The sequence below is a fragment of the Geotrypetes seraphini genome, chromosome 1 (genome assembly GCF_902459505.1).
Source record: "Geotrypetes seraphini chromosome 1, aGeoSer1.1, whole genome shotgun sequence".
In the NCBI taxonomy this organism is placed as follows: Eukaryota; Metazoa; Chordata; class Amphibia; order Gymnophiona; family Dermophiidae; genus Geotrypetes; species Geotrypetes seraphini.
Window position 1 is genome coordinate 406,554,114 of NC_047084.1, and position 18,880 is coordinate 406,572,993.

At 48.6% G+C, this 18,880-nt stretch overlaps 1 protein-coding gene across 1 annotated transcript in view; it reads left to right on the forward strand.

The window, feature by feature from the left end:
- The first annotated feature begins 4,083 nt into the window (after positions 1-4,083).
- Positions 4,084-18,880, forward strand: part of APTX (aprataxin) — a 165,882-nt gene continuing 151,085 nt past the window's right edge. The window contains 1 exon segment of the mRNA XM_033918223.1: positions 4,084-4,182. Within this exon segment, the coding sequence (XP_033774114.1) occupies positions 4,100-4,182 (83 nt within the window). The 5' untranslated portion in view covers positions 4,084-4,099.

The following is an 18,880-nucleotide window of genomic DNA, read 5'->3' on the forward strand; positions in this document are numbered from 1 at the left end:
TTCTCGTCAGTCTTCACAAGCGAGGACACATCCAGTGTATCGGAACCCGACGTGATCTTCCATGGTGATCAAGAAGAAAAACTGTCAGCAATAGAGGTGAGCCATGAGGATATCCTCCAACAGATAGATAGATTGAAAAGTGACAAATCACCAGGCCCGGATGGAATCCACCCTAGGGTACTAAAAGAACTAAGAAATGTGTTCAGCGGGAATACTCCAACGAGTTTGCAACCTATCCTTGAAAACTGGAGAGATTCTGGAGGACTGGAAGATAGCAAATGTTACACCTATCTTTAAAAAGGGGTCAAGAGGAGACCCGGGAAACTATAGGCCTGTAAGTTTGACATCGGTTCCAGGCAAGATGGTAGAAGCACTGATAAAGGACAGCATCTGTGAGCACATCGAAAAAATGGGCTGATGAAAGCGAGCCAACATGGCTTCTGCAAGGGAAGATCGTGCCAAACAAACTTACTGCACTTCTTTGAGGGGGTAAACAGCCAGTTGGACAAAGGGGAACCTGCAGACATCATTTACCTTGACTTCCAAAAGGCCTTTGACAAGGTACCCCATGAGCAGCTACTTAGGAAGCTGTGGAACCACGGGGTGGAAGGGGACGTACACAGATGGGTCAAACACTGGTTGGCAGGCAGGAGACAGAGGGTTGGAGTGAAGGGTCACTACTTGGGCTGGAGGAAAGTCACGAGCGGAGTTCCGCAGGGGTCTGTACTTGGACCGCTGCTGTTCAATGTATTTATTAATGACCTGGACACGGGGACGAAATGTGAAGTTATAAAATTTGCGGATGACACTAAACTCTGTAGAAGGGTTAGAACTACGGAAGAGTGTGAGGACCTACAAAGGGACCTAAACAAACTGGAGGAGTGGGCGAATAAATGGCAGATGAAATTCAATGTAGAGAAATGCAAGGTCTTGCATATAGGGAGAAAGAACCCGATGTTCAGCTACCAAATGGGGGGATTAGTATTAGAGGGAAGTAACCTTGAAAGAGATTTGGGTGTACTGGTGGATACAACAATGAAGTCAACGGCGCAATGCGCAGCAGCCGTGAAAAAGGCAAACAGAATGTTGGGTATTATTAAAAATGGTATTACGACCAGAACAAAAGAAGTCATCCTGCCGTTGTATTGGGCAATGGTGCACCCGCACCTAGAGTACCGTGTTCAGTATTGGTCACCGTACCTTAAGAAGGATATGGCAATACTTGAGAGGGTCCAGAGGAGAGCGACACGAATGATTAAGGGCATGGAAAACCTTTCATACACTGAAAGATTGGAGAGGCTGGAGCTCTTCTCCCTGGAAAAGCGGAGACTCAGAGGAGACATGATAGAGACCTACAAGATCATGAAGGGCATAGAGAAAGTAGAGAGAGATAGATTCTTCAAATTTTCAAAACATATAAGAACAAGAGGGCATTCGGAAAAATTGGAAGGGGATAGATTCAAAACAAATGCTAGGAAGTTTTTCTTTATTCAGCGGGTGGTGGACACCTGGAATGCGCTTCCAGAGGACGTAATAGGACAGAGTACGGTACTGGAGTTCAAGAAAGGATTGGACAATTTCCTGCTGAAGAAAGGGATAGAGGGGTATAGATAGGGGGCTACTGCGCAGGTCCTGGACCTGTTGGGCCACCGCGTGAGCGGACTGCTGGGCACGATGGACCTCGGGTCTGACTCAGTGGAGGCATTGCTTATGTTCTTATGAGGGTACTGGGGTGGTGGTGTGGATTTGAACTCATGACTTTAGGAAGATGGAAGCAGTGCCTTTAACCACTAAGCTACAGGACCTTTTGTTTAAGCAGTGGTTCCTATTATTTTGTAAAAACATAAGATTTGCCGCTGCTGGGTCAGACCAGTGGTCCATCGTGTCAAGCAGTCCGCTCATGTGGCGGCCCTTAGGTCAAAGGCCTTACCTGCTAGACTCAAATAGGAACTGTTCCAGTAGGAACTTATCCAACCTTTTCTTGAATCCCTGAAGGGTGCTTTCCCCTATAACAGCTTCCGGAAGAGCTTTCCAGATTTTTACCAATCTCTGGGTGAAGAAGAACTTCCTTACGCTTGTACGGAATCTTTTCCCTTCTAACTTTAGTGAGTGCCCTCTTGTTCTCTTCACCTTGGAGAGGGTGAATAATCTGTCTATCTCTCCTAAGTCAATTCCCTTCAATCTTGAATGTTTCAATCATGTCCCCTCTCAGTCTCCTCTTTTCAAGGAAGAAGAGGTCCAGTTTCTCTAGCCTCTCATTGTACGGCAACTTCCCCATAGTCCCTTAACATTTTTGTCGCTCTTCTCTGGACCATTTTGAGTAGTACTATGTCTTTTTTCATATACGGCAGTGGTTCCCAAACCTGTCCTAGGGGACCCCCAGCCAGTCAGGTTTTCAAGATATCCCTAATGAATATGCATGAGAGAGATTTGCATACCTGTCACTTCCATTATATGCAAATCTCTCTTATGCATATTCATTAGGGATATCTTGAAAACCTGACTGGCTGGGGGTCCCCCAGGACAGGTTGGGAACCACTGATATACGGCGACCAGTATTGAACGCAGTATTCCAGGTGGGGGGGTACCATGGTCTGGTATAACGGCATGATAACCTTTTCAGATCTGTTCATGATCCCCTTCTTAATCATTTCTTGCATTCTGTTTGCCCTTTTCGCCGCCTCCGCGCATTGCGCAGACGGTTTCATTGACTTGTCTTCAAGGACTCACAAGTCTCTTTCCTGGGGGCTCTCTCCGAGTATAGCACCGGGCATCCTGTATTTGTGCATATGATTTTTGTTACCGACATGCATCACCTTGCACTTATCCACATTTAACCTCATTTGCCATTTCGCAGTCCATTCCTCGAGTGTATGTATGCCTCCAGCCCTGCCCAGTTATAACTGTGTCACGCCCCGTTCTGCCCCCAGCCCCACCCACAGATAGCATCCGTGTATGTGCAGACGCGATGCTATGACGTGCGTGACGTCAACACATTGCATCCACACATGCGCGGATGCCCCTTCCAGACGCAATTTGACATGTCCAGGGAAATCTGGACATCTGGTAACCCTAACTATAGAGTAAGAATGAATGAAGCGAGGGAGAAAAATAAACTGAGAGGAAATATTGTTAGAGATGGATTTAATAGAGGAGATGAAGAAGACAAGAGGAGAGAGAAAAATGACAAATGAACACAAAACCTTGGTCCGAGTTAAGAGAAGACAGAGGAAAGTAGAGACTGAGCGTGATCTTAGAATTACCTTGCTGGTTCTAACTGTAATGCTGTTGGCTCGCAGTTAGAACCTTGTAATCCCATGCATAGACTAATTTTTGTACATAGAACCATGTAATTTCTTATGAAATGAAGGAACGGTTAAGTTGCAATAAATCCTTGTGAGTGTTGTAACAACTACATGTCAGATAAAACCCAGAAGTCATCAGAGTTAAAAATATTGACAGTTGTCACTTAGAACCCTGTAATTCTAAGGTCATGTGAGACAAACTGAAAGCCTGATATACCATAGGGAAGAGGGTGGGGCAGTGCAAGAAAGGATGGGGTGCAATTATAGCTTGCTACAGCCCTGACTGCACACAGCAGGCAATTGCCTAGGGGAGGGGTGAAGGTGGGGGTGGGGGTGGGGGGGCAGGCAGGCCGGCAGGCCACGTGTCCGCTTTTTTTCTGCCTTCACAAATAGGGTAACCCTACCATGGGTGCTGGATAATTGAGAGGCTACTATGCTTGGGAAGGACAATTCTATGCTTAACATTCAATTCTGGTGGCAATCTGTTTTGCAAGTTAACAAATTTGACTTATCTTTAGCTGATAAACTGGGATCATCCTACGGTGTATTAAAAGTTTGGTCTAGCTTAGATAAATATTTGTCAGAAAATAATCATTAATATAGAATGTATTGCAGTAATAGCTCTGTGAAGCATAACACTTTTTTATATTTTTATTTTACCTGATTGTATTTTGATGTCTTTGTGTATTGTATTACTGTATTATTTTTATAAATTAATAAAATGTAAAGAATACATATTTTAAAGATTTTTTTCCCAATATATTTTTAACTTCCTCTTTCACGTAACACAAGTTATGCTATGCGTAAGTCACGTGATGACAAAACTGCGTGAGCAGGAAGTGAGCCTACGCAGTGTCAATAGTTACCCGGAGCAGAGGTAGTGGTACACACGCGTGGAGATTTCTGGGATTATCGTTGTTGGATGGTTGTCGATTGGTTCTACTACGATGTCGATAGAGATTGAATCGTCAGAATATGTTGTTTTTTTTCCTTCTAGTTCTCTTCTGTGCTTAATTGCTGCTTTGTAGAGGGAGGGAGAGACCAAATTAGTTCTGAGGTGATTGTGTGCATATGATGGGCTTTCATGAGTTTTCCCCATAGGACTAGTTTATAAGGCGACTAGTTAATGCACAGTCTATTTGTTCTGCATCAATTCCTTATTCTTTTCATATCGTGCAGTGACTTTTTTAAGATTTAATTTATTTTTAGAACGGGCTTTAAAACCCAGTGCACTAACGTGTCCTCCTCGCTTTGTTATAGTGTAGGTTTATCTTGCAAGTGTGGTTTTGGGCCAACCCCAAATTCCACCTACACCAGATTTAATGGTGTGCGACAATAGTGGTGAGAAATCTAATCTGCTCTGCTTCACGAAAAACTTGTAAACTCAATGGACTGTGTAATGCTTGAGTACCTGAATAAATTAATGTAAACTGTTCTGAGCTCCCTTGGGAGAATGGTATAGAAAACTGAATGAATAAATAAATAAAATAAATATTATAGCCCTCGAAGGAAACTAAGGGCTCCTTTTACTAAGGTGCACTAGCGGTTTTAGCACACGCACAAGATTAATGTGCGCTAGCTGAAAAATTAGCAGCTAGTGCGCGCGGCAATTTAGCGCACGCTATTCCGCGTGTTAAGGCCCTAAGGCACCTTTGTAAAAGGAGCCCTAAGTTGTTTAACTTACTTTGGTTAAAAAACCAAACAAACCATGTTTCAAACCACCCTTGTATAATCCTTTAAGAAATCTTGATAAGGTCTCCACAGAGTTTTGTTTTGTTTTTTTGCCAGATTTGCATTTTTGTTGAGATGTAAGGGTCAATCTTTTGTTTGCAGTCCCATCAGTACACCTGAGGGTTTAGAAGATTGCCAAGTATTTGTAACTGTAAAAGTATGTTAATATGGTGAAACAAATTAATGTGTGCAACTTAAAAAAAAGTACTGGATGTTTGCTCACTTGATTTTCTGGGGTGGAGAACTCCGTTCCTCAGATAAATCACTCTTAATGTTACCCTTCTCAGTGTTCTCCCCAGAAATTTTTTTCCAGCTGGGTGGCATGAAAAAGTAGCCGGGTGGGATGGGGAAATTTGGTGGTTAGAATAGGGTCATTAAATCCAGTGGTGTACCTAGTATATATGACAGCCAGTGCTGATCATTTTTTAACAACCCCATCTATATAAAAAGTTATTTTTAGTAATAATCCATTAGCCACACAACAAGGGTAGGCATCTTAAACACTGCAGTGAACACTAGAACTAATGAATGATACGGGGACTGTTTACCGCCATAAACCGCGGGTCACTGCAGTAAATCCGCAGGAATGGAGACATTTGCAACTGGTTTACCGCAGGAATGGGGACAAGAACTTTTACCGCCCGAGGGAGCGGTGAAAAGTCTTACTCCTGTGGTAAAAAAAATTGCACTCGTGTCAGACTTGGCATCTTCTCCCCAGCTCCTCTTGCGCCTATTTTACCTTCAGGAGCCAGCCATGCCACGATGAAGACAGAAGGAAACCAAAACCAAAGCCTGAGACCAATGTGATTTGAAGAATAAAATTACCCGACAACAAAAGGTAGAAAAAAATTAATTTATTTTATATTTTGTGATTAGGATATTTCAGATTTGAAATATGTATCCTGCTAGAGCTGGTATTAGACATAACTGGGGACCGCAAAGTCCAGGCTGTGCTTCTTTAGCTTCCAGCTGGCTTAGGGCTCTTTCTTTGACCAGGGGCAGTTGCCCTAGTTGCACTCCCCTAACATTATTCTTGCCATGTGTGACTAAAGTATTCTGTTAGCTTGATTTTTCTATGTAGCATTCTGTAGTAATTTGGTTTGTTCAGTTTTCACAATATTGAAGGGGATATTTGTGAAAGGGAGGGGGTTGGTTTTTGTTTAACCTTGCTGTTTTATTTGTGTTTAAAATGACAATTGTCAGAGGAGAAGCTTCCGCCCACATACACGTGGCTGCAAGGCGGCACAGGCAGGCTACGCCGGCATGTTTGTAAAGCGCCGCAAAGGTAAGGGGGAGGGAGGGAGATAGATTTGGCCAGAGGGAGGGAGGGAGGAAAGGGAACGCGCTCCTTCCCTCCCTTAAATTTCTTTATGCCGCGAAGGTAAGGGGGAGGGAGGGAGATTCTTGGACCGCTGAAGGGCGGTGAGGTGGCGAGAGAGAAGGGTGGATGCTGTGGGGACGGGGCGGTGAAGGGGACGAAGGGGACAGGGCAGTGAAGGGGACGGCGGGTAAGGGGATGGGGCAGTGAAGAAGACGGCGGGGACGGGGCGGTGAAGGGGACAGTGGTCTGGAGATGGTGCAGTGACGGGGACAGATTTTTCCCCCGTGTCATTCTCTAACTAGAACACCAACACACACGAATTGTAAAACTAAACAAGCCAGATCCTGCACAGTCAATTGATTTTGTACAGTCAATGCTAACAGAAAACCATGTCCTTTTCATACACACAGAACACAGAAACACCCTCGCCCAATATGGAATAATCACAAATTAAAAATAGAAATATGTAGACAAAAGTTAAACTAATGCAACACCACAGAAACTGACACATGTCCCCTAATACTATACAAAATATAGACAGTAGATGTAAATTTGAAAAAACTGATGCATAACCATCACAACTTTAAAAATTAACAAATAGAAATAAAACAAATAACGAGAAATAAGAAAATACCATTTTATTGGACTAATCCATTTTTCAATTAGCTTTCAGAGGCCAAATCTTTCTTCAAGACTGTACAGTGTACTGCTGTTATGATTTCCTGTCCTGACCTGAGGAAAGGGGTTTAGTTAAAAAAAAATTGCCTTATTTCCATTTCCTGTTTATAAAGTTTTATCAATACAGTTACAATGCTACTTGTGTAAAGCAACAAAAAATTAATTTCTTTCAACCTTTTGTAGTTTCTGCTATAATCATCTTCTCTTCGCTCTTTTCTTTCTATACAGCATTTGTCCTCTCTCCCTTCCATGCAACATCTGCCCTCTATCTTTGCTTCTTCCATCCAGCCTCTGCTCTCTCTACCCCTTCCATCCACTGTCCACCCTTTCTCTGCCCCTTCCATCCACTGTCCACCCTCTTTAGCCCTTTCCATCCAGTGTCCGCCCTCTCTGTTTTCCATATGGCATCTTCCCTCTTTTTATGTCGCTTCAATAAACTGTATTTCCCTAGCAACAGCAGCAGATGAATCCAGAGACCAATGGGGATAGCCCACATCTACCAGCAGGCGGAGATAGAGAAACTGATTAACAGGTGGTCCCATTGGCTGGCACTCCTCCTGTATCTCCAGTATTCTCTATCTCCCAGCAGGAATGGTCGCTATTCAACTAGCTCCTGAATTCTGGCTGTGACTGGAACTTTATTTTCTCCTGTTGAGGTTTCTCTTCAGTGAGACTGCCGTTCAGTTTCTCCTGTTGAGGTTTCTCTTCAGTGAGACTGCCATTCAGTTTCTCCTGTTGAGGTTTCTCTTCAGTGAGACTGCCATTCAGTTTCTCCTGTTGAGGTTTCTCTTCAGTGAGACTGCCATTCAGTTTCTCCTGTTGAGGTTTCTCTTCAGTGAGCTGGCAATGCTATTTCTCCTGTTGAGATTTTCTCTTCAGTGAGACAGGGGTGTCCGGCTGAACGGTGCCGGCTTTAGGGGTTACACCTGGGCCCCCCTAGGTCCCTGCCTCATCCTCCCTCCATTGCTAGAGGGTCTGACTGGGTCTCAATTTTTTTCTTCTTTCCCTTCTCTTTAAAAAAAAAAAGAGACCATAGTTGCTACATTCTGCCATGCTTTTGCTGCAAACTGGCTTCAACCGGCCCTAACAACAAGCTTGTGAGTATGTGTGGCTTTTACGGTTGTTTGAACTTCAGGTTCTGTTTGGGAGTCTTAGTACTTTGGGTTCGGTCATCGTACATTTAAGGTATGGATATTTTATTGAGGCTAAGTTTTATGACTAGAAATCCATGGAGGGAGCCGGGACTTCCCGCCCTTTGCATGCACGCGCTTGGTTTCCTTGTTGGTTACAGCGCGGCAGTAGAGGTGCGATTTCATGCTCCTACTTGTTCTCATTGTTGGGTTTCAGTGCAGCAGTAGTCCTGTTTATTCTGAGGCTCTCTTTCATCGGTGTTTGTCAAGGCCATGTGCAGCTGATTGTGCAGGTGCTGGTTTATAGCAGCGCGCATGAGATGGGATATGTTTTTTCCGGCGCTGTGGGCCGTTCTTCTGGTTATTCCCCAAGTCTGATTTTCTTTCTATGCAAGCCGCGGCAGGGTAAATTTTGCGGGGCTCAAATCCAACTATGTTTCTAGGAGCGTTGATGCAGCAACCACGTGTTAGTGAGACTCAGGCGTGCGCTTTGGTCTCCGGCAATGGCAGGAGAGCTGCAGCGTTCCGGTAGTTTGTTTCCAGCTGACTTTGGTCAGGGTATGTTGGGGCTTCTCTCCTTTCCGGTTCAGACAAGTTGTATGTTTCACCAGCTTTGGGACAAGCTTGGGCAGATTTATATGTCTATGTCTGTGTTCCTGCTGTACTCCCTTGAAGGAAGCTGCTTGGTTAATCGGACTCTGGGGTTAGCACTCAAGGGGTTTACCAGAGAAACTCTGACCTGTGCTAGGTCACCCAGTCTCGGTTTGTCTCCGAACTGGGGCGACATACGGCAACTCACGGCACGGTGAGATCAGCAGTAAGATAGTGCCCTGTATTTCACACAGGTATCTCATTGTCTTTCCTGGGGTCCCTGCAGATTGAGCCTTTGTCTGTTGGTAACTATCCTTATTTGGGCCTCTGTGCTGAGCTGCATGTGTCTAGTAGTGGCACAGGATATATATGCCTAAAGGTAGTACAAACAGTTTCCAAGTTTGGGCTGTCTCTATGGGCATAATGACACTGCGCATCTTCTTGCGGCCAGGACTCTCTTTCTTTCTCTATTTCTGAGGGGGCCTGGATTTCAGATTTCCATGCTTATCACGCTGGTTTCTCCTGTCGCCATTTTCTCATGGCACATGCTAGACGGGCCCCCCGACCAGACAGGAACGTCTGTACAGCTCCTTTTAACCAGGAGCCAGTTACCTATTCTATCAAACCCGCGGAGGATCACGCGCTATGTGGCTGTTAGCCTCATCCCTGCAGCTCTCATTAGCGATGTGAGCTTTGTCTGGTACCTGTACGGATGCTGTTGTTTTCCACGGGGCGGTAGATGCAGCATCTTGAGTCTAGTACGTATTCACTTTAAAGGACATACGTATTTTGCTCATGTTGCATGGCGTTAGTACTGTTTTCATGGTTCCAGTATATTCCTATTTTCATTGTGAAACTTGATTTTTCCTAGGAGAATCTTCTTGCAGATCCTACAGTTCTCATCCTGCCATTCCCTGACCTTCTGCACTTCATTCTGAGGGGATCTTGACTTCTTCCAATGACTCTTCAGGCTTTCTCATGAGGGAGAAAACGCTATAATGTCAGGTCAGGGGGCTGTGAAGATTTTTCAGGATGCTTGCAACTTTGCATCCTCAGGTTTCCAGTTCGTTCTTGGAGTCTCTCTGTTTTGTTTCCCTTTTCAGTGTTACTGGTCCTCAGGGCAGTTCTTGTAGTTCTTTGGGAACTAAGGGACGTTGTTCCACTTACTGCATGGTGCCCAAGACGGGGGCATTGGGCAGGCTGGATCCCATTCTGCTGAATTAGTTTCTCAGGGTTACACATTTCTGCAGAAAAACTGGGAGAATATTTACATTTTCCCTATGGACTCCGAATCAGCACTAGGTTTGCTTGCCTCTTTTTGAGCAGCGCTTTCGGGTTTGGCACATGCCAATTCACCTACCCAAGGCTTCAGAAACATTTTAGAAAATGTGGGCGGTGGTACTGTTTTGGCGCTACCAGATGATTCACCTAATTTCTTCTTGACTGACTGCTTGATTCGTACGTTTTCCAGTCGGGCCATTTGACTGACACGAAAAGGGTGGTTTCTTTTCCTCAGTTCTTTGGACGTGAATCTTCGAATTTGCACAGCGCTCTTTTCTCCTGTACTATTTATAGGTATATTGGGGAGATGTTTTTATTCATATAGGAGAGAAATGTGTTTCTTCCCAGAGACTAGGGCAATGGGTCACAGTCTCAGGTTTGCATTCTTTTTTGGTCATCATGACCCAGAGTATGGGATTCTGTACAGGTTATAGGATCCATGTTGCTGACTCCACTGGGAACTTCGGCTTGCTTTCCCATTATGACGCTACAGCAGTCGCTTTTGTTCCGGTGGTTCCCATTATTTGGTAGGTTCCTCATGCATTGCTCCGTATGATTTGGTGGCTCAGTGAGATTTCTCTTTTCAAAGGCATGCCTCGATCTTTGCTGGACTAGCTCATGGCTACCAAACATCCCGGGCTTTCGGGTTGGGGAAGCTTGGTGCCTTCCATCCTCAGCTCCAGGAGTCTGGTCTTAAGAGGCGACTCAGTACTTGTTCATTCTTCTACTCTTGAGCATGGTCAGGCTACCTTTCTGGAGCTTCAGACCATTCTTCCGGAATGCTGCTGAGGGTCCTTTCAGTCAGTATTATGATGGGGGTATTTCTCTACAGCTTGGGCAGTAGGTGATGTACTCAGTTGCCAGGTACAGTTGTTGTGCTACTTCAATGGGTGAACTCTCATCTTTCTCTTCTGTTGGCAGATCATTTTAAGGGTCAGGAAAAGAATTTGGATAGTCTTTCTCTCCGCGAAATCTGAGCATGGCCCATTTATTGGATGTTACAGTGTACAGCACTGTGTACGCTCTAGAAAGTGTAAACGTTAGTAATAGTGAAATCTTCTACATCCTGGATATTGGGAATTTTGGCTCAGGCGTTCCAGCTCTTTTTATGGACGTGAGATCTCCTGGAACACGGGGTTTCTTGTGGCCATAGCTTCGGCTCTGCAGTTTTCTGGGTTGCATGCTTTGTTCAGCGGGGATTCCTATTTCTGATTTCCAAAATCTGGGGTATCAGTTCGGACGGTACCACAATTCTTTCTAAGGAGGTGTCATCCTCTCTTTTATGACACGCTCACTTTTCCTTCTTTCTTCCTGGGAGGAGAAATGGGGAGACGTGCTTTTCTTCACTGAATTTTTTGTAAGTGCGTAGCGTTCTCCACGAGCAAGGTTTCTAATGACTTTTAGTTGTTTAGATTACCTTTTTGTATTCTTCAAGGGACACCTCAAACATATGGCGGCGTCCAAAGCCTCCATCGCTCGATGGGTCCAGGAGGACATTCTTTATGCTTGCTTGCTGGCAGGGAAGCGGTTGGCGAAAGAACTTCATGACCATTCTGCCGGAGCGATGGCTACTTCTTGGGCTCGGCCCAGAGGTTTTTCTTTGGAGAAGATTTGTCTCGCGACTACTTGGTCTTACGAGAGTGCTTTCTCTCCGCATTTCTGCTTGGATGTGGGGGCGCATACGGTAGGAGCGTTTTGTGCTTTGGTTGTTGCGGAGGCGGCGTTTGCTTCCCACCCAGATCGAGGATTGCTTTGCTACATCCCATTGGTCTCTGGATTCATCTGCTGCTGTTGCTAGGGAAGAAAAAATTATGTTCTTACCTGTTCTTTCCCTTAGACGCAGCAGATGAATCTAGAGCCCCACCCTTTCTGGATATCGTCTCTCGGTTTTTTCTTTTGTAAGTTTCGCAGTTTGTTATTGTGGCAGGTTGTTTTCTGTATTATTGCATTTTGAGATTTGTTATGGGAAAGAAGTTTTTTACATGCTATGCCTATTGATGGTTACGAATGCTTGGCCAAAGAGCTATACTGGATAATCAGGAGGAGTGCCAGCCAATAGGACCACCTGTTAATCAGTTTCTCTATCTTCGCCTGCTGGTAGATATCCCATTGGTCTCTGGATTCATCTGCTGCGTCTAAGGGAAAGAAAATTAACAGGAAAGAACATAATTTATCCCAGGACAAGCAGGCATGATATTCTCATATGTGGGTGATGTCATCTACGGAGCCCCGATGCGGACAGCATTTCAAGCAAACTTGATTGAAGATTCAAGCTTGCTGTGCTGCACCACACATGTGTGCCTCCTGCTCCACTAGAGGGCGCATCCCCTCCTCGTGGTCTCCAGTTCGTTTTTTTCCGCAGAGCTGAGAAGACCCGTTTTTTCCTAGCTCTGCCCCAAGTGCCTTAATTGCACCGCAATTTTTTTGTTTTTTCTTAGTTTAAAACTCGCTGTGCGTGTAGTTACTTCTTTTCCTGCTCATCGCGCTTATCGCGCTTTCGTTCGCGACCCGGGGGCTTCTGGGTCGTCGCGGCTGCATGGCCTGGTAGGCCGAGGTCACCTGATTTTTTCTATGTCCCGGCCTGTTACCGGCTTTAAAAAGTGCACCAGGTGCGAGCATCTATTATCGATCACAGACCCGCATCGCTGGTGCATCCTTTGCCAGGGGGCCGATCATCCGACCGAAACTTGCCCCCTTTGCGCAACTTTTCAACACTGGGCGCTTAACTTTTCAACACTGGGCGCTTCGACGACGACGGGCCCGCATGGCGGACCTGTTTGCTGCCGATCAACCTTCCACCTCGGCCTCGAGGTTGGCCCCGGCTTCGGCCCCGGCCTTGACCTCGGCCTCAGGTCCCTCGGCCCCGACTCGGGACCCGACCTCGAAGACCCCGAGTTCCCAAAAGTCTTCAGCTCCGGGTAAGTCCCCTCTTCCTTCCTCAGGTTCCATACCTTCGAAGAAGCCAACCTCGGGGACAATGGCCGGGCAGGGGGGGAGTCCCTTACCCACGGTCCCGGCGAAGCCCTCGAAGACCTCTGGGCGTGCCTCCACCACTCGGGAATGCTCAAAATCGAGATTGCCCTCGGTGGAGTGCACTGCGGCCTCGGACATGCCATCGATGCTGTCCGTGCCGGTGTTCCAGGATATGCTCCAGGCAATGATCACATCGGAGCTATCGGCTGCCTTGGCTCACCTCCACACGGCCCCGACCTCGACCTCGCGTGCGCCGGACCAGCCTGAGCAACGCGTCGAGACCCCTCGGGGCAAAGTGCGCCGTTTTCGCCGCCTCTCTTCTTCCTCAGATTCCTCTCCGAGGCACTCGAGGCGCTCGTCCCCGGCGGAGCTGCGCGGGGCGAAACGTAGATCGAAGCCCCTCGACTCCTTGGGCCGCCGACTTTCCAAATAGGCCCGGAGTTCACCACCGACCCGAGGCCGCTCGCCCTCGACTCGATCGGGGGGACCGCTATGGGTTACCGAGTTGTCTCTCACTAACCCCAAGCTGATACTGACTCCCCCTCGGTCCGGGGATCCGGTCCGAGGTTCTAGGCTTTCGCCGAGGGAGTTCGGGGAGAGGTCTCCGACCCGACATCGGTCAGTGCCCCTTACCCCAGCATCGTCCCCGAGGGGCTCCTCGAGGCGACGCAGGTCCTCGACCACGGAGCGCTTCCATAGCGCGTCCCCGGTGTCGGATCGAGGGTCCGAGCGAGAACCTCGCTATTCGAGGGAGGCTTCCCCTTCTCAGCAAAACGGAGGTCTCGTTCACCGTCCCCGCAAGGGGCCACGGGATCTCACCGACCTTCCTTCACGAGGTTCGTCCAGGACATGGGACGTGCCCTTGACATGGACTTACAATCTGACTCGAGGTACTCCAAGGAATACCTGGCGGAGCTGGATATGCCTTCTCCGCCCCGAGAGTCCCTCCGGCTGCCGCTGAATTCGGTGCTCCGGCAGACCCTCATCAGGAACCTCGAGACCCCTTACATGGTGACGGCGGTCCCATCTAAAATGGAGTCTAAGTACCGTACGGTGCCCTGCCTGGGGTTTGAGCAACCACAGTTGTCCCAACAGTCTTTACTGGTGGAGTCTTCTTTGAAGAAAGCTCAACCCTCTAGGGTGACCGCCATGGTCCCTCCAGGACGCGAAGGCATGACACTAGATAAATTTGGCCGCCGTTTGTATCAGAACTCTATGATGGCCTCTAGAGTCCTGAACTACACGTTCACCTTTTCCTCTTATCTGAAACACCTCATTGGGCTGCTGGGCGCCTTCTCGGTGGATTTACCTGCCCCTCGCCAGGCAGCGTTTGGCCTCCTCCTCGAGGATTTCTCCAACCTCCGACTGCACTTGTTCCATGCCGCGTACGACGGCTTTGAACTTTCTTCCAGGGTCGCAGCCTTCGCGGTGGCTATGCGCCGGCTGGCGTGGCTGCGGCTCGTCGATATGGACTCAAACCTTCAAGATCGGTTAGCCAACCTTCCTTGCGTCGGTAAGGAACTCTTTGACGACACTATCGAGGCAGCTACGAAGCAGCTGTCGGAACACGAACGTTCCTTTGCTTCACTCGTCCGCAGGCCTCTCGACCTTTTCGGGGATTGCCTCGCCGCTACCCCCAGAAGTCTACTCCGGCCTTTTCCAGACCGCCGCCTCGGCGTCCCCAGGCTCACTCTAGGGCTTTACCAAAATCACAGCCTACTGCGCCTGCGAAGCCGTCTCCGTCCTTTTGACGGGATGAGCGGACGGGGGCTGGCCCCCTCCACGCCTCCGCCTGGCCTCCTTCCCATCGGGGGCCACCTACGAGCCTACTACCCTCGCTGGGAAGCCATAACGTCGGACTCATGGGTCCTTGGCGTGACCTCATCAGGGTACTCACTCAACTTTCGAGAGGTTCCTCCCGACAGCCCACCAAGTGCGTGTCCTCCCAATCAGGCGCAGTTCTCCCTCCTCCTCTCCGAGGCACAGGATCTCCTTCGCCTGCGGGCGGTGGAACCGGTCCCCCCAAATCAGAGGGGCCACGGGTTTTACTCCCGTTACTTCCTGGTACCAAAGAAGACGGGAGACCTGCGCCCGATTCTGGACTTAAGGCGCCTGAATAAGTTTCTGGTGCGGGAAAAGTTTCGGATGCTTTCCCTTCCGATTCTTTACCCCTTGATCAACAAGGGCGATTGGCTCTGCTCCCTCGATCTGAAGGAGGCCTACACCCATGTTCCGGTGCACCCTGCTTACCGCAGGTTCCTGCGCTTTCAGGTGGGAGACCTCCACCTGCAATATCGGGACCTCCCCTTCGGCCTGTCATCGTCCCCCCGAGTCTTCACGAAGTGCCTCGTAGTGGTCGCGGCTGCCTTGCGCTCCCAGGGTCTGCAAGTATTCCCCTACCTGGACGATTGGCTGATCAAAGCCCCGACCAGGGAGGGGGTTATCTCAGCGACCCGACAGACTATTACTTCTCTTCAGTGTCTGGGGTTCGAGGTAAACTTTCCAAAATCCCAGCTGAGCCCCTCTCAGTCCTTACAATTCATCGGGGCCGTGCTGGACACGGTCCGTCTTCGTTCCTTCCTCCCTCCTCAGCGTCTGGAGGCGCTGGTAAATCTGAGCTGACAAGTCTCGAGATCGACCTCAGTCTCGGCGCGACAGATGATGACGCTCCTCGGTCATATGGCCTCCACCGTCCACGTCACTCCGCTTGCCCACCTTCATCTGCGGTTACCGCAGTGGACTTTGGCCTCACAATGGCGTCAGGATCGGGACCCGATCAACCGCCACGTGACAGTGACTCCTTCCTTGCAAAGATCGCTCCGTTGGTGGGCCGACTCTTCGAATCTTTCCAAGGGTTTGCTCTTTCTCGCCCCTCCACACCACAAGGTCCTAACCACGGACTCGTCGGAGTATGCTTGGGGGGCTCATGTAGACGGTCTCCGCACTCAAGGTCTGTGGTCCACAGAGGATCGTCGCTGCCACATCAACGTGCTGGAGCTTCGGGCCATTTACCTAGCCGCGGTGGCTTTTCAGCACCTGCTTCACGACCGGGTGGTTCTCGTCCACACAGACAACCAGGTGGCGATGTACTACATAAACAAGCAGGGAGGGACGGGGTCATGGTCCCTCTGCCAAGAGGCTCTGCGGCTCTGGGACTGGGCAGTCTCCCAAAACACCTCCCTTCGAGCGGTTTAGATACAGGGAGAACAAAACTGTCTGGCGGACAGGCTCAGCCGCCTCCTCCAGCCACACAAGTGGTCCCTGCATTCTCAGGTCCTGTGACAGGTGTTCAACACGTGGGGGACTCCCCAGATAGATCTGTTTGCCTCCCCCGACAATCAAAAACTGCCTCTCTTCTGTTCAAGGATATACTCCCCGGACCATCTCGAGGCCGATGCCTTCCTCCTCGATTGGGAGGGGAAGTTCCTCTATGCATTCCCGCCGTTTCCTCTGATTCTGAGGACGCTGGTTCATTTGAAATCGGTGAGGGCCACTCTGATCTTGATTGCTCCTCGATGGCCCCGCCAGCCTTGGTTTTCCCTACTACTTCAACTCAGTGTCAGGGAACCTCTACTTCTGCCTGTCTTTCCCTCTCTGCTATCTCAGAGTCGGGGTTCACTGTTACAGCCCAATCTTCAGTCTCTTCATCTGACTGCTTGGTTTCTTTCCCCTTGACTTCTTTCCCTGTATTTTAGTCGGTCAGGGAAGTGCTGGAGGCTTCTCGGAAAGTCTCGACTAGACTCTGCTATTCCCAGAAGTGGACTAGATTCTCGTCCTGGTGCTCCTCTCACCGCCAGGACCCGGTGTCGGTCCCTGTGTCTTTGGTTCTGGAGTATTTGCTTCATTTATCTCACTCTGGCCTGAAGACCAATTCCATTCGAGTACATCTTAGTGCGATTAGGCTCTTTCACTCCATCCCTTGGTCTCTCGTTTCATGAAGGGTCTTTTGAATGTCCATCCTCCCCTCAAACCTCCTCCTGTGGTTTGGGATCTTAATGTGGTTCTGGCTCAACTGATGAAACCTCCATTTGAGCCTATGGATAAGTGTCATCTTAAGTTTCTCACTTGGAAAGTGATCTTCCTACTTGCCCTCACTTCTGCTCGGAGGGTTAGTGAACTGCAGGCTTTGGTAGCGGACCCACCTTTCACTGTATTCCATCATGACAAGGTGGTTCTCCGCACTCACCCTAAGTTTTTGCCTAAGGTGGTATCTGATTTTCATCTCAACCAGTCCATTGTTCTGCCTGTGTTCTTTCCCAAGCCCCACTCTCATCCTGGAGAGGTGGCGCTCCACACTCTTGACTGCAAGAGGGCGTTGGCCTTTTATCTTCAACGCACTCAGTCTCATCGGACGGTTCCTCAATTATTTTTGTCCTTTGACCCTAATAGGTTGGGACGCCCAGTTTCCAAGCGCACCTTGTCCAACTGGTTGGCTGCTTGCATTTCTTTCTGCTACGCTCAGGCTGGTCTCGCGCTGCATGGTCGAGTTACGGGGCATAAAGTCCGAGCGATGGCAGCTTCGGTAGCTTTCCTCAGGTCCACGCCTATTGAGGACATCTGCAAGGCTGCCACGTGGTCTTCGGTTCATACTTTCACCTCCCACTACTGCCTGGATACACTGTCCAGGAGCGATGGCCGGTTTGGCCAATCGGTTTTATGTAATCTGTTTTCTTGAATTGCCAACTTCCCTCCGCCCCTTTTTCATTAGCTTGGAGGTCACCCACATGTGAGAATATCATGCCTGCTTGTCCTGGGATAAAGCACAGTTACTTACCGTAACAGGTGTTATCCAGGGACAGCAGGCATATATTCTCACAACCCGCCCACCTCCCCGGGGTTGGCTTCTTTGCTGGATATGTGAACTGGAGATCACGAGGAGGGGATGCGCCCTAGTGGAGGGGATGCTCTAGTGGAGCAGGAGGCACACATGCGTGGTGCAGCACAGCAAGCTTGAATCTTCAATCAAGTTTGCTTGAAATGCTGTCCGCATCGGGGCTCCGTAGATGACGTCACCCACATGTGAGAATATATGCCTGCTGTCCCTGGATAACACCTGTTACGGTAAGTAACTGTGCTTTTTCCTTCATGATCTCTACGGACGCTTGCTCCCAGTTTGCCCTTAACTTTGCCTCCAAGTCTGCATAAGATTGTGTTTCTTTTGCATAAAATTAGTTGTAGAACCACCATGAATTAAGAAAGAAAAAAAAAACAACAACTTTAGAGATCAGCATCGGTGGCAATTTTATAACACAGGTGCATTATTAACACATTGCTGTGGTGGTAAACCACGGTTAACTAGCACAGCCTTCAGTAATTTAACACAATTACACTTGTGCTCTGGCCTCTGTGCTCAGCAAAGCTCACACAGGCCATCATCACAAGCTATCCAGTGTTGTGTCTTCGCTGAACGTGGAGGTTGCCACATGCATGCACCAGTAAATCAGTTGGCTTCTGATACTGCCGGCTGGTAGCGTAGACGTGTAATAACAGTGTGAGCTGTGAACCTAAACATAGAGATCAACGGGTTCCAGTGTTCTCCCCAGGGCCTTTCAGTCGGGCGCTCCGCCCAGCTAATTTAGATGAGCGCCCGGCTGTAATCTCGATCGCAATCCTGCTGCTGCTGCCGCCTTCTGCTCAACATTTTAAAAAAAACCTTCTCACCGGCTTGGAGATTTACCGGGCTGACTCGGCACAGCCTGAATCACAGGAGCCTGACTTTTTTTTTTTTAGTTTTTAATGCCAGCAAGCGACTTGAACCCATGCTCCAGGGCTCTAACGTGCATGTCGCTTCCCTCCGAAACCGGAAGTCACGTCCCGAGGGGGGGAAGAGAAGGGAAGTCGGCATGCACACGCCCAGGAGCATGAGTTCG